This window comes from Haliotis asinina, chromosome 2, assembly GCF_037392515.1.
Source record: "Haliotis asinina isolate JCU_RB_2024 chromosome 2, JCU_Hal_asi_v2, whole genome shotgun sequence".
NCBI lineage: Eukaryota > Metazoa > Mollusca > Gastropoda > Lepetellida > Haliotidae > Haliotis > Haliotis asinina.
This window is the reverse complement of record NC_090281.1, coordinates 85,333,975-85,349,788: the sequence shown is the minus strand read 5'-3', so window position 1 is coordinate 85,349,788 and position 15,814 is coordinate 85,333,975. Positions and strand designations below refer to the sequence as shown.

The following is a 15,814-nucleotide window of genomic DNA, read 5'->3' as shown; positions in this document are numbered from 1 at the left end:
CCACATGACCAATTTTGATTTTGATGTCTTATGTAAAAGCCAAAATATTGATAACTGTTAGTATTATTGCTCTTTAGATAGTCAAAAATATAAATAAATTAATTCTTTTTGGGACACTTTTATGACCCAATTCATTTACAGTTATGTTATATTAGTACAGCACAGAATCATTGGAATATCCCAATAGCAAGATGATACTTTAATCTTAGAAATTCAACTTGACATTCACGCATTACTACATAAAAATGTGCACTGACTGGCATTTAAGTGAACGTACGGATAAGAATTGGTCCACACAAGAGGCTACTGAGGGGTCATGATCAGGCTCATGCATGCCTATGTATCCCAGGTACACATATCAGTGGTCATGATGTCAGTCACTGGATTGCCTAACTTGATTATTTAGATTCTGTCATCATAAAGCTGGAATATTGCTGGGTTTGTGACTAAAAATGAACTTATAAACACTGTAACACCAACAAACATCAAATTTCACGGCCCCAGAAAGACTTACGTGCACTGTAATAACCTTATGTTTGATTAATGTGTTTAGTTGTCCCCTGATAGCTTGCTTTGTCAGTTAACTCAGCCTAGATCCTGTCTAATCTCATTGAAGAATCACAAAGAAACAAAATGGCCACCACTGACTTCTGTCATGTCATGTTCGATGTACCTCATGCCTTGGGGTACTTTGTATAAGTGGTCTGTATTTTGGTTTCCTCTGTCACAGACCCAAAACTGAAATAAAATCCAAAGAATGTTTCCAATACTTGTTCAAGTCCAAATTTCTTCAGTACATGTATTAGGAAAGAAAGAATTCTCTGGGCTTCTTTCTATTATGTATATAAAGATGATTTAATGCAATGAAATATTTGGATATGTTTCTTGCAGAGGCAAAATGTAAGAAATTTGCAGTGATAGGACAATTGATCCCCTACATCTAGTGCAGATATATGGAAACATTGTTAGATTGTTGTGTGAACCTGCTGATGTGAAGAAGTGTTTTCTTCTACTAGTGTGAGTTCAACTATGGTGTCAACCTGTGATTGTCTGGGATTTATTATTTACAGACCACTATCATCTTGTCTTGATTATTGCTGAATGTGGTCCTAAACAAGCAAACAAACAAACAAACAACAAACAAACAAGCAAAATAAACGAAACAAACGTGAAGCTGACATGGGCAGATATGACAGAAATACTGTTGAAAACAAAGTTAAACCCACCTCTCACTCACTCACTCACTCACTCACTCACTCACTCACTCATGTATCTTATGGCAAGCAAGCCCTATGAACATCACGAAGTTTGAAATGGCTCCTTGGGCTCCTTTCACTAAGCAAGGTTAACCTTAAGTCCCATTCTTTAAGATAAAGGAGGTCCCGGGCATACTTTCACAAAGCAAGGTTAACCTGAAGTCCCATTCTTTAAGATAAAGGAGGTCCCAGGCATACTTTCAAAGAGCAAGGTTAACCTTAAGTCCCATCCTTTAAGATAAAGGAGGTCCTGGGCATACTTTCACAAAGCACTAAGGTGATCGTAAGTCAAAGGAGTTAAAGTTTACCTTAAAATTTATTTTGCTATGTGAAAGGAGCCCCAGATGTTTAACCAGTTACCTCATCAGATAGCAGAGATATGTTTGAAAGCAATATACAGTGATATTTTGCCTTGAAGTCATCCATCATCTGTGCTAGACAATTTTGTTTTTAAGGCATGGTATCCCAAAGTGGCAATACTCTTGACTGGCACAAGAAGCCAGTCACATTATCTTGCAAGCATATCCCATACAAGAGTAATAATCTTCAACATGATGATAAGCCCCTCAGACTCCTCCTCTCTTCCAACTAGCCTTGAACCCAGATATGTCATTGAGATAGACCCTGAAATCTGATGGCTCTAGGTCAGTGATTCATAACACTATCCTTGGAGGGAATTTAGGTCATCAGAATCTAACCCTTGTTGTATGAAGCAGCTTATGACAAAAATTAAAAGCACCAATACCATTTTTATGTCTGTAGGGTAATATTGTATGAATCTGTTGATTAATTTTTGTATCCCTATCAAAATATAGTGATGAGTGAGCGTGTTTGGTTTTATGCCACTTTTAGCAATATGAATATATATCATGGCAGGGACACCAGAAATGGTCTTCACACAATGTATGCATGTGGCGAATCAAACCTGGGTCTTCAACATGACGAATAAATGCTTTAGCCACTAGGCTACCCCACTGCACAAATAGTAATGTCATGAGACCTGGGCAACACCTGTTACAAACACATACAAAGGCAGATCAGTTGTTCACTTAAAAAGCAGGGCAGTATATGGTGGAAGTGAAAGTAGGAGATTAAATCAGAGGTAAGTTTGATCATTTATTAGTTTTGATAATTCATAAAATACATTTGTTCAATTGTAAAAAGAATGATGCTTAAAAACAACTTTTCATGTTTTCTGATATAAAATGGAAAACTCTTTGATTCTCCATAATTGGTATTTCAGTAATCTGATTCCATATTCTTTTCTTACCTCTCTTGACCATTCAGGCTTTAATGAAGCTAGAGGCTACTAGTGGCAACCTTATCATCTGGAAGACTTCCAAGTGGGTTGCCATTTACCAACATCCCACATAGTTGCTATTCCATAGAGATAGTCCAGCGCCAAGCAGTGCTATACCATACCTCTCCTATACAGTCAATTAAACTCCGACTTTGATAGTCATTGGTCAGATATAGAAGTTATTGCCCTTTGGTCTGGTATATACATGCAGTTCAGTGGAGTTCATGCACATTTTACGTATTTTTATGTCCAAGGGACCTTTTATTTCTGCTTTGATCCTCAGATATCCATTTATGGAAACTCTTTCAAGTATATATTTTCTTGAAGTATATAAATCAATACTGTCTTGTGACTATTCACTATAATAGAGACTGGGGATATATCTTATCTAACTCAAATGACCTAAGTGGGTCATAGGTATTATTCTTTGTGGGAAAATATCAGTTTTAGATAAGACCAGCCCAGAACTGACACATTGAAGAATTACTCGAGCAAGGGTGTTGAAGGATATGGACATGGCCATGCCTTGTGCTATGGAGGTGACCACAGTGGAAGATTGGAGGTATTTATCAATATTTATCACCATCGAATATGTGTTTGTCATTTTGTAGTAAAGTGTACATGATTAGGACTTTTTAGATTATGGTATGCTAAATTTAGGTGATACAATAGTCAAACTTGTCCTGAAAGAAATGCAATATATGATTATTCAGCACTTCTACACCTTCACCTAATTGCTAAATGAATTGGCGACACCTTTACTTAATCACTAAGTGAATTGGAAGAGTTGCTTCACCAGTCTTTATTTCACAGTTCAAAGTCAGACAGTAGCTCTCATGGTGAAAAAACTCTGAAAGAGCAAATTGTGCAAATTTACCTGGTGATTTGCCAAGTCTCGGTATTTACTTCAAATGCATTTCCGCAGTTACATGTGGAAATCAATAATTAATTTTCTTTTCCACATAAAACTTTCAAGATGGATAGTTTGGAAATAGCAGTGTTGTGTAACTTTATAGTCTGTTCACTGTGCATCTAATATTTAATTTCAACACTGGGTAGGAAAGTGATTTATAAGATTTTTGTGCAGCAGATATTTTATGAACACAGGATGTAGAGCCTATTTTAGACATATTGTTGAGAGGCTATTTCTAATACCAGTTACAGATTTAATTGTCATGCTGATGTTAGAGGCTATGTTTGAAAGGCTGATATTCTTCGTAATTCTTGTTGACTACATCTTCATGCTGCTGTTGTGCACTGTCTGTATTGTCTGCTGGGCATGGGGGCTATTTCTCCTGCTGGATATGGAAGCTTCGTTACATGTGCTGAAGGGGCACAGTCAGCACATGTGCTACAGATATGTATGCAGAAATGTACCCCAGTAAAAATCTGTATACAAAATATGACTAGAATGAGTACATTCTGAGGTATTCCTTTTTCATGACCAGAACGGTCATGCTGTAGTATTAGATGCATTATATTATGTGACACAAGAATTGAGCATACACAGTTTTATGATGCACAAAATACCATGAAATATTTCATGATGCTCAAAATACCATTTGCATTAAATTGATTGGGAAATACATGTGGTATTAGTTTTGTGTTGTTGAATATGGACTCATACCCTGCTTAGGGTACTGGGTATGTTTCTGTAGTTTGACTTTGTTTAAGGAGCATTTCTTTATACAGAAATGGGGTACATAATATCAGTAGTACCTGTGCATTACTCATGCCAAATGTAGAGGCTCTGTTTCTTATACAAGTTGTAGAGGCTCTGTTTTGGACCAGGGAGTAGAGTCTCTGTTTCTTATCCAGGGAGTAGAGGCTATGTATATTATCCAGAGGGTAGAGGCCTTGTTCATTATGCAAGGAGTAGATGCTCTGTTTCATATCTAGGGGATAGAGGGCCTGTTAATTATCCAGAGGGTAGAGGCTCTGTTTCTTATCTAGGGAGTAGAGGCTCTGTTAATTATCCAGAGGGTAGAGGCTCTGTTTCTTATCTAGGGAGTAGAGGCTCTGTTTCCTATCCAGTGGGTAGAGACTCTGTTCATTATCCAGGAGGTAGAGCCTCTGTTTCTTATCTAGGGTTAGAGGCTCTGTTTATTATCCTCGGGGTAGAGGCTCTGTTTCTTATCCAGGGGGTAGAGGCTCTGTTCATTATCCAGGGAATAGAGATTCTGTTTCTTGTCCAGGGGTTGAGGCTCTGTTTCTTATCCAGGAGGTAGAGCCTCTGTTTCTTATCTAGGGTTAGAGGCTCTGTTTATTATCCGTGGGGTAGAGGCTCTGTTTCTTATCTAGGGTTAGAGGCTCTGTTTATTATCCTCGGGGTAGAGGCTCTGTTCATTATCCAGGAGGTAGAGCCTCTGTTTCTTATCTAGGGTTAGATGCTCTGTTTATTATCCTCGGGGTAGAGGCTGTGTTCATTATCCAGGGGGTAGAGGCTCTGTTCATTATCCAGGGAGTAGAGGCTCTGTTCATTATCCAGGGGATAGAGACTCTGTTTCTTATCCAGGGCATAGAGACTCTGTTTCTTATCCTTGATGTAGAAGCCCTGATTTTCATTGTGGATGTAGAGGCTTTTTTCCATGTTTGATAACAAGGTATTATTATATCTCTGATGAGAGGTTTAGAGGTGATATTTCTCAGTCTGTATATTTAGGTTGTTTGCCATGGGTGGACAGGTCATTTCTAAAACGTGCTGACAAGCAACTGACAGCAATGACGTTTTTATGGCACTATGGATTCTGTTGCTGCCACCAGAGTCCATAACGTAATTATTTTATGGTCTCTGCTGCCACCAGTGACAACGTGCCACAGCGTAGGCGGCTTTTACTGACTAACATGCGTTAGTTCCCAAACAACTGACTGTTATGTTTTCAATCATGTGATGACTGCTGTCATGTAGAAAACTGTGACTGCAGATAAATTATTTGTTTGGTTATCGATTTGAAATTCTATTCCATTTCAACTACCATGCATAATGATAATGGGAAAGGTTTGTCTGCAGTCACAAACCAGACTGAGTTTGGGGGATCATAAAATACCCCTCACGCCTATCATTACATGTAGTGTGTAAAGAACATTTTTAAGATTCTTGTCAAGGTCGTTTCACTCTTGAGGCAGAATGGCAGTTTGAGGACAGTAAATGGTGCTGCACTGGAACCAAGCTATTCACTCTCTGGGTGCAGATTCTGTCTAACACTTGAGTGGAGAGGATGTTTAATACATAGGAGGAAAGAGCCTTCTTACATCTCCATGTTGGAAGTATGCATTATGTCAGAAACAGCATGTTAAATTTCCATATCACCAACAGCTTCTTAAAATGCGGGAGTTAGTTACTCTTTGTACACAGAAAGAGAAGTGGTCATATTCTTATTTACATACATTCATTTAGAACTGTTTAACTTTTGTAGGCAATTTCTTTTGATCAAGAACATTGATGTCATTTCTAAAAGAATATTATGTTTTCACACTAAATTTAAGTTCTGAATGTTTGGTCAAAATGGGTGGGTACACTAACATCATGCCTCCAAATCGTTGAGTGGCATTTTAGAAGCTGATAAGTACAAAGAAGACAAACTTTATGAAAAACAACTTCTTTATTATGAGTGAGTGAGTGAGTTTAGTTTTACACCGCACTCAGCAATATTCCAACTATATGGTGGCGGTCTGTAAATAATCGAGTCTGGACCAGACAATCCAGTGATCAACAACATGAGCAGTGATCTGCGCAATTGGGAACCGATGACATGTGTCAACCATGTCAGTGAGTCTGACCACCCGATCCCATTAGTGGCCTCTTACGACAAGCTGAGTCGCCTTTTATGGCAAGCATGGGTTGCTGAAGGCCTATTCTACCCCGGGACCTTCACGGAGGTAAAGCCGATGACGAGGACTCTATGAATCTTTATTAAGAAGGCTAGGTGTTTCCATACAGATTCTTGTGCTTGACAACGGTACAAAAATCTGTATCGAAATATCACACCCTCATAATAAAGTTTATCTGTTTTGATCTTGCCGCTGATATGAATTTTGTTTTTTTACACAAAAGACCACAGTAATGACATTATCTATAGTTTTTCATGTTCATAAACTGTACTTGTACTATCTCATAGACTTGCAAGAGCATATTTGATATATTAGTTTCAATGTTTATATGGCAGATTGACAGAAAAACAGGTGCTATGTTGTCTTATTACCATGAGTCTTTCTTCATTTGCATGAAGTCTACACTTGTGCAAATAAGAAAATAGTGCGTCCTCTATTAGAGGTTAATGGGGTAGCCCAGTGGGTAAAGCATTCACTTGTCATGCTGAAGACCAGGGTTTGATTCCCTGATAGGTACAATGTGTGAAGTCCATTTCTGAGGTCCCCTCATGAAAATGCTGGAATATTGCTAAAAGTGGCATAAAACCCAACTCACTCACTCACTCTGTACTGGATGTATTTGCTTTAGGATTTGCATGTCAGATTCACTTAGGGACAGAGTCCCCCTTTAAAACCAAGTATCTCTTGCTGAAGTTAATAAGAAGCATGGCACACAATGATAATTATTCATGTGCATTAATAAATCCATTTATTGTTAACACATAACAGAACAAGCAGTGTATAATAACATGGTGTGTCATTATGATAGACTAATGATGATATCGCATTACTTATATACCACAGTAAACTGGGGGGAAATACAGTCTCGTAATGACTAGTTACATTACAGTGTGGTGTTTAATGACAATGATACAGTATGGTAATAACAGCCTAGTTTGATGTGTGACCTGCCTAGATTAACAGTGATGTTTGCCTTGATGCATCACAGATTGATTACAGAAGACAAGACAATTATAGTCCTCATTGAAAATATATTCATTAGTTTAAAAAATGTCAGGGCATCTCAAGAGCTGGTTGTGGAATGAAATTGATTTTTGTCAGGGAAGTCGTCCTGAATTGACCTGATCTTCCAACATGTGGACTTAATGGTTGCATCAGTGGTAGCACACATTTCGGAGTTTATTGTGGCTTCAAACATCAACACGGCAATGGTGATCTATCAACTCAAGTCTCGGTAATAATATAGTGGCAGTGCTTGACAATGTTAGTTATGTACAGTGTCATTTCCCAGGAACAGATGTCATGTTGTCAGTGATTTGTAGTCTCAACTTTTAGATTCTCAAACTGTTAATTCAACAGATCCTGCACATTTTGTTTGGTATGCATGATTTGAATTCCTTTCAGTCTTTTATGAAGTTTTTAGGTAAATCTGTTTTAGATCAAATGGAATATTATATTGTGTGTTGTGTGTTGTGAATCTGAAGAGTTAATTTCTTTATTAACAACAAATCTGTCCTGCTCAGTAAGTCATTCTGTTGTACAACACAGAGGTATTAATGTAAATGTATAGAACGTCTTTGTCTGTGCCACTCATGAGATGAGTTATTGCTTCATTCATTAATATTGGATAATGATTCAGTAACTCTTTCAGATGAAACAATAGCAGTGTGAATACTTGATACGACTAAATCTTTCTCTCTCCCTCTCCCTTTCCCTCTCCCTCTTCTCCCTCTTTCCCTTTCTCTCTCTCTCCTCCCTCTCTTCCTTTCATTTCTCTCTCTCCCTCTCCCTCTCTCTCCCTTTCCCCTTCCCTCTCTCTTCCTCACTTCTCTCTCCCCTTCTCTCCCTCTCCCTCTCCTCTCTCTCCCTTTCCCATTCTTTTCTCCCTTTCTCTCCCTCTCTCCCTCTCCCTCTCTCCCTTTCTCTTTCTCTTGCTTTCCCTTTCTCTCTCTCCCTCTCCTCTTTTTGCATATGTCTCTCTCTCTCTCCCCACTTCAGACACACAAACCACATGTGAGACACAGATACACAGATCTGAGCATGCATACACACATGTAAAACACATAGACACAGATATACAGACATGCACACACATGTGCAAACACACACACATGCACACACATGTGTCCATAGACCCAGACACGGATACACACATTTATACAGACCCCAAGTGTCTGTAAACACTGTGCACAGATTGCTTCACTCAGCGTCTCTTCAAGAACAGTACTACCTACCTGTCAAGGTGGTTAATCATTTAAAGGTACCTCATTAAAAGTTTTTTTTATGAAAATATCTACATTTGCAATTTCCTCAGTTCTTATCTGAAATTATAAGGATTAGGTCTGTGATTCTGTATTCATAACCCTGTTGCATTCTCTTGGCATGGGGGCAGTGGGGTAGCTCAGTGGTTAAAGCGTTTATTTGTCATTACAAAGACCTGGGTTTGATTCCGCACATGGATATATATGAAGCCCATTTCTGGTGTTCCCAGACATGATATTGCTGGTATAATGCTAAAAGCAGCATAAAACTAAGCTCACTCACTCACTCTTGACATTTGTCCCTGCAGCGTTCTCTTTGGAGATGATTGACAGGTCATATTCAGCCTTCCCCATCAGATAAATTCATATTTTTTGTGGTAACAAAAGCATTTTGTTTTTATAACAAAAGACTATTCATGTCTCAGCAAAAGGCTTCTTATCATGGTTTTCATCTTGAATAAAACATTGTCATATTTAACATGTAAGTGAAATAATGATTTTCTTTTAAAAAATAATTAATTTATAGCCTTGTTTCCTGAATTAATGATGGTAATTGTGTTATAGAATTTAACAGAAGGGCTGTATAAATTCCCGATTTTTATTTAGCTTCATTCAACTCGACAGCATGGCTCCAGTTTTCTTAAACCTCTGTGAGAGCTAGTTCAGTGAAGCATGTACAAATAAGATCCAATTTGTCAAATATAAAAAATAATGGTTTTAAGTTGATAGGGGATTTCCCAGTTTACCTCCAGGTGTTGAGGACGGTTGTCAGACAGGACAAACCACACATGCCCATTGCTATGGATTGTAGTGAAAGAGAGGACTATGCATGTAGCCAGTGAGTCATCGATGCTTTCATTCACAAGGTTCGATAACGTGGTACTGCAGTCCTCCAACACTGAAGCCTCAGCCCTGAGTAGATCAATACGTAAACTGTTTAACATATTCCGTCATAATCAGTAGAATCACAGTGAGGCTCGGGACACAGACACACTCCAAGATGGCTTTCGGAACACACGCTATGCCGGCAAGGTAATTGTAAAACTAACCAGCATCACTAGCTCCTATTCTTTTTAGAAGGTCTACTGAGAGGATCATTCTGACAGCAGTGCTCCATTGTCAAATGACAAGGGGTCACATCAATTTCCCTTTGTCATCTACTGTCAACCTTATAATATATCCAAGTGTGTATGTTACTATGTTATAATGCCTAATTGCCAAACCGGTCTAATTGTAATTCCAAATCTTGGCTCCTGGCCAAGAAATTGTGTGGAAGTCTGCCTTGGTTAAAACCATTGTGGGAGAACTGTCTTGGAATTTTAGTTAGATTTAAACGAATTTTTCTTAAATTGACAGTGCACCCAGGAACATGCCTCAAATATATCATGCTGGAAATCCAGTGAAAAATGATCTTTCACATTAATTGTATATTTCTGTATTGTGCATAATATATTGGTTAATAAGGCTGATCTTTGTATGGAGAGGGTTCTAGAATGTTGTGTCAGGGTGTGGCTAAATAATATCTTATTCATGAAATATTGATTGCAAATGCATGCCTTTGTTTATCCTTGGATTTCTGTTTGCTGACAAGGCTATTGTGAGGATTGAGTGATCTGTCCATATTGAATCAAATAGTTAGCAAAGGCATCAAAATATACATGTATCTATACATTATCATTTTGCATGAATCCAATTTCACTTTTGCATCATAATTTTAATGAAAAAAAAATCAAACATATTTCCTCAGATAAATTGTTTTATGATTTGAGTGATTTAATTTTGATGGTAAGAGAACATTGACCGTGACTAATTTCAAATTAAGATGCAGTGATTAGTTCCTTGTTCTGTCTCCTGGAAATATTTGCTCATTCATTTATGTTGTAATTTTATTTAAGTTCAATTATTGATGGAGCTCAGTGTCTCTTTATCACCTGAAGTCAAATAACTTCAGTTTGCAAACAGTAATAACTAGTGTACTGAGGTAAGAAGTACCACTAACCAGCACCAGTAGCAGAAGGAACAATGATTAGTGATATGATAACTGATGATGTCACAATGGTCCTCAAAGCATTGTAATGCAATTCATTGTAGCAGTCTCCTGACTTCACCTAGTCTGTTATTCATACCCTGGAAAAATATGCAACTCATTCAAGTTTGGGTTTCAGGAAATTAACAAATTCTCTGTGCTCCTTAATATAATATATCTTTTTTAAATGTATTTTATAAACCGATTTTGTTTTGGTAAATCTAAATCTCACACCAAGTTTTGGTTTAAACTAAGTATGTGTTGGTAATTCAGCAAGATAGAGGGGAAGAGAGAGAGATGGATGGTTGGATGGAAGGATAGGGATGGAACAGACTGACAAACTTACATTGTTACTCTTTCTTATAATTGTAACTTATAAAAACTACAAAAATTATAGCTTCTTCGATCATGCTTGGGTAATAAAAGAATTTGATACATGTTGGCAGTTCTATTATAACCAGTGTAATATTTATCCAATTTCATGGTTGTATTGATTTTATCCCATGACGATCACCTTTCATGGTTGTTGAAAGCATGTATGTACGGGACATATTACACAACCAGGGGATGGAGGCATATGGTGGAAGCATGTGGATGCTAGTGCTGTCAAGGTCACATGCTTCCACTTAATCTGGGGGTGATGGGTTACTAAGCCTTGTGCTTAAAGTGTACGCTCATCATGCAGAAAGTCGGGTTTCGATTCTGAAAGGGTTCAGCGAGTTAAGGCCATTTCTGGTTTACCCTGATATGATGTTGCTGGAAATTTGCTGAAAGCTAAAAACCACACTCACTCACTCACTCCACCTGATCTGGCAGCTACTCAGGGGAGTGATCTTATTGCCCTATAACTAGAACAGAGCTGAGTGCGGCGTTAAACAACATGCAATGTTTTCCATGACAAATATCCATTTTGTTCTGAGACAGATCCAATACAGCATTAACTATTTCATTGTTGATGTGAATAGGGCACATCACGTTAAATGTTTAATGTTTCATAAAACATATATCATGTATCATATTTTTTGCAGGTTTTAAAGTGACATTATACCAAATTTCATCTCAACATATCTAAGTTCAAGGTAGGGTCACAGGTATTAATCGTTAGTGAGGGGATGGTCCAGTTGACAATGGAGTGCTTGGACATTTGTACACTAAATGAATTAGGGCACATAAGGTATAATAACATGGACATCAGTTGCAGGATTAATATCATTGATGACACTTGTGTCATCAATAATGTCAATATGACAAATACATACAGATATTGACATTGATATCAAAGGTGACAATAGTATTATAACAAATATTAATGACTGTCATTTATAGCAATGCCTGAATGTCACTGATGACTATGGCGACATTAATATGAATGATGCAAATTATCACACTATTTGACAATTAGAACAATGAAAACCATAAACATTGCTTACAGTGTGAAAACTCAAACAATTATAAAAATGTTAACAGCAAATGTTGAATCCTTTGACAATGATTTAAAGCTACGATTGAAAGGTTGTTTACATGTGACGAGAGAAGCAATGATGACAATATCATTAAAAATGCTGATTACATTGACACTTAAATAAATGTTGTTTAAAACCTGCCAGGAGGGAGAATGAACTTTACAATACAATGTTTAGGAACTGAATATTTTCTCAGACATTGCAATGTCATGGTGACACAGACAAGAAATATTTAAAAAAAAACAACAATACAGACATGTCCTAAAGATAATGATGTTAATTTTGTGGTCAGGAATAAAATTATGAATAACATTATTTTTATAATCAAGATGCATATAAATGGAGGCTTGTAATGAAAACATGACAAGGTCATCGTGACCCAGTGCTGCTGGTATGACAATTAAAATTCTGGGTTATCCAATCTCATCACTTGAACATATCTACACCACAAACAACAACTGCTTCTCAGTGACACACTCCTGTCTAGGTTATCTGCCCTACTGGCTCACAAAGTAAAAACTCAGTGTTAGAATTAGCCAAAAAACAGTCTCTGATTGAAGCCTTCAGCTGTTGGCAGGGTAAGCTCCTCCAGAATGCTAAACTCAATCTTAACGTTCTGTCGAACTGAAGATGTTTTCCTTTTCCTCTTGTGAGACAAGAAAAAACCCACAGATTAAAGTCTTTGACTGATTGCTGAGTTGAATTCTGAGTGTTTTGTAACTGAGCCATAAAAACAGTGAGTGAAAGGATGAACTCATTGTAACAGCTGGCGCAAATGAGATCGAAATTCATATCTTGAGTTTTTGGTAAATTTATTTTTAAACTTTATTATTTTTTGTTCAGAATTATTTGGAAATTACTGTTTTATTGTCTTCAAATTGTTTTTTTATAAGTAAGCATTTACATTTCAATAGTTTCTGGCATGGAATGTGAAGTAACATTTTATCCAATGCAAATATTTCACGTGTTTTTCTTACGGTTCTATAATTTCAGTTAACCCACATTTATGTTAGATCTTGACAGGTCATCTCAAGAGTGATCAAAAAGGGATTGTGATTCAAATGGATGTGACACTACTGCTCTCTGTTGTGTAGATAAGGAAATGTTTTAATGTGGCTGAATGTGTTTCTTATTATAACAGCGCCTACATTCAGATCTACAAGTTGAGTGGTCTGTACGAGAGATTTCTCATGTTTATTATAGAGTCTGGGTGGTCCAGTTGTTTAAGGCACCTCAGATGTGTAGACTGTCTGTCCCACTGGGCAGGTCTGAAACCTGTGGTGGTGGGTCGAATCCTGAGTCACCCCATTTATGTTTCTGGGTATGCTGGTTCCATATTCATTGGTTTCATGAAAGTTGTACATGTCCATGATGTGTATAACATGAAGCTTTACTCCTCTATTCACCTGATGCCATGGTAGAACACTGCTGAAGTGGGAATTATAACTCACTCACTCACTCACTCACTCACTCACTCACTCACTCACTCACTCACTCACTCACTCACTCACTCACTCACTCACTCACTCACTCACTCACGTGAAGTTCTTGATATGTTTATGTCTGATTTACTTTTGGATTTGTTATCTTTGATCCCAACAGACCATTTAATCACTATTTTGATAACACAATCTAAATATGATTACCACAGACAGTCTTCTTTGCTGTTACCATAATGATTCTCATGCCTCCCTGTAAGTCAATATTTTCTTCTTCCTTCAGCAACAAAATGACTTCAAAGGTGATAACATCTGAGAAAATACCACTTTAAATGGATTTTCTCAGGTGAAGAGTCTGTGAAACATTTACACTGAAAACATATTCACTCACTCACTCACTCACTCACTCACTCACTCACTCACTCACTCACTCACTCACTCACACACTCACTGTAATCATTTCAGAAGATTATTCTGCACAGAAATAGTATCAAAGGTATTGTGGAAAGAATTATTACAGTTTTGCTTCCAGAATACGAACAAATCAAGTTAGTTAGCAAGTCTGAATATATAGCATAATGAATAGGTTAAAAGAGTACACAGCTCTCAACAGTAGTGACATATGGCTTTTTGATGGCTCAGGATTGAGCAACAACAGCAGGTACAAAGACTACACTAATCACACTGTTGTTACCTGCCAGGTAACGAGTCTAAACACTGAAATGTATATTACCAATATCTTTATCATAGCCCCTCAAGTTTACTTATCAAACATTATTAGATCTCTTCATACGTACCTCACAGAGCCCTCTCAGTTAAACAATATGGTGCATGTAAACAATTGTCTTCAAATGGTGATATATTTTTTCTTTTCAAGAGCAACTTAACATTGGGGTTGGAGCAAAAATGAGATTCTTAGGTGATAATAAATCAGTGTTAAGATGTATCAATCAGATTTTAAGGTATAATGTCATAAATCATTACGATTATGCATTTTTAAGTTTGACATTTAAGCGAAGGAGTCCAGTATTCAAACATTGTAGTCATCAGATTTCCAGCCATTACATTTGTCATCTAAAACTGGCTTCCATTAAGGAGATATTCTGAGGTGAGATCTAGCAATATCTCAATGGAGATAACCCTGCAATGAAATTGCATCACAGTGTTTTGCCACCTATTGTCATGTCATAAATTACTAGGCATCACAGTCACATGATATCATGGCTGTATCCTCTGTGTGCGTGCGTGCATGTGTGCGTGCATGCGTGCATGTTCCCGGGGATCCTTTCACTAATCAACCTTTACTAAGGTTGACCTCAACTCCCATTCTGTAACATTGCACTAAGGTTACCTCAGTGACATACGATCACCTTAGTGCTTTGTTCAGAGGAGACCTTGCTCTTCAGTTTGTAACTGTTTGTTCTAAGTTGCCAAGATATCAGTTAATGGTAGTAGTAGGGGTTATGTGTCATTGTGTTAGTTGTGATGGTCATTGGTGTATGCCATACAATGTACTTGTTCATTGCTTTACTGCCTGTAAATGACTTGTCATGATTTATATTTTATTTTACTTTTGACCATATCTTGCTGCTCTGAAATAAGTTTCCAAGCTGATCTGTGCACTCACTCGTATTCAATGTTTCCTATTCAATGATTCAGCATACAAATTAACAGAAGATATTTCCAGTGAAAATGAACACAACTACAAACATGGTTTTCAACTGTTCCAGTGTGTGCTAAAATATCAGTGTTATTTTTCTGATTTTTTAAATACATGATATTATGAATGCTGCTTTCAGATTACACCACTGAAATATTTGTATAGCTAAGAAAGGCAGGCCTTAATCTGAGATACACATTTGATATCAATAATCTTGAATATGGAAACATTTATGTCAGAAGTAAGTGAGAGATTAAGAAAGATTACAGCATTGGTGAAGGATATCATGCATGAAAACCTGTTTCATGAAAGAGGTAACCAAGTACAGTTCTAGCTGCAGATTGTGACAGCTGATTTGGTGCTTGCCCTCACTGGAAGCACTGTTTTACTTATCCTGGAAATATATTTTAAAAGACAAGCAATAAACTTTGTTTTCATCATGAAAAAAGAGGTATTTTATCATGCTCCATTAGCAACTGTATACAACATATGTTCACTATCAATTACCTGTCAGAGAGTTATACCCAGTGTGATATTGATGAGATTCCAGCATGGAGTATAACATGTGGTATTGACCA

The 15,814-nt window shown here is 37.3% G+C and overlaps 2 protein-coding genes across 2 annotated transcripts in view; one reads left to right on the top strand and one right to left on the bottom strand.

Annotated features, from left to right (window-relative positions):
* LOC137272064 (inverted formin-2-like) overlaps positions 1–5,146 on the bottom strand; it is a 47,955-nt gene extending 42,809 nt beyond the window's left edge. The window contains exons 1-2 of the mRNA XM_067804432.1: positions 4,948–5,146; positions 4,276–4,451 (exon numbers count right to left, since the gene is read on the bottom strand). Of these exons, the coding sequence (XP_067660533.1) occupies positions 4,276–4,451; positions 4,948–5,146 (375 nt within the window). The remainder of the gene's footprint in view (positions 1–4,275; positions 4,452–4,947) is intronic.
* Positions 1–15,814, top strand: part of LOC137274482 (tripartite motif-containing protein 2-like) — a 65,265-nt gene that overhangs the window by 10,905 nt on the left and 38,546 nt on the right. The gene's annotated exons all lie outside the window — the stretch shown is intronic.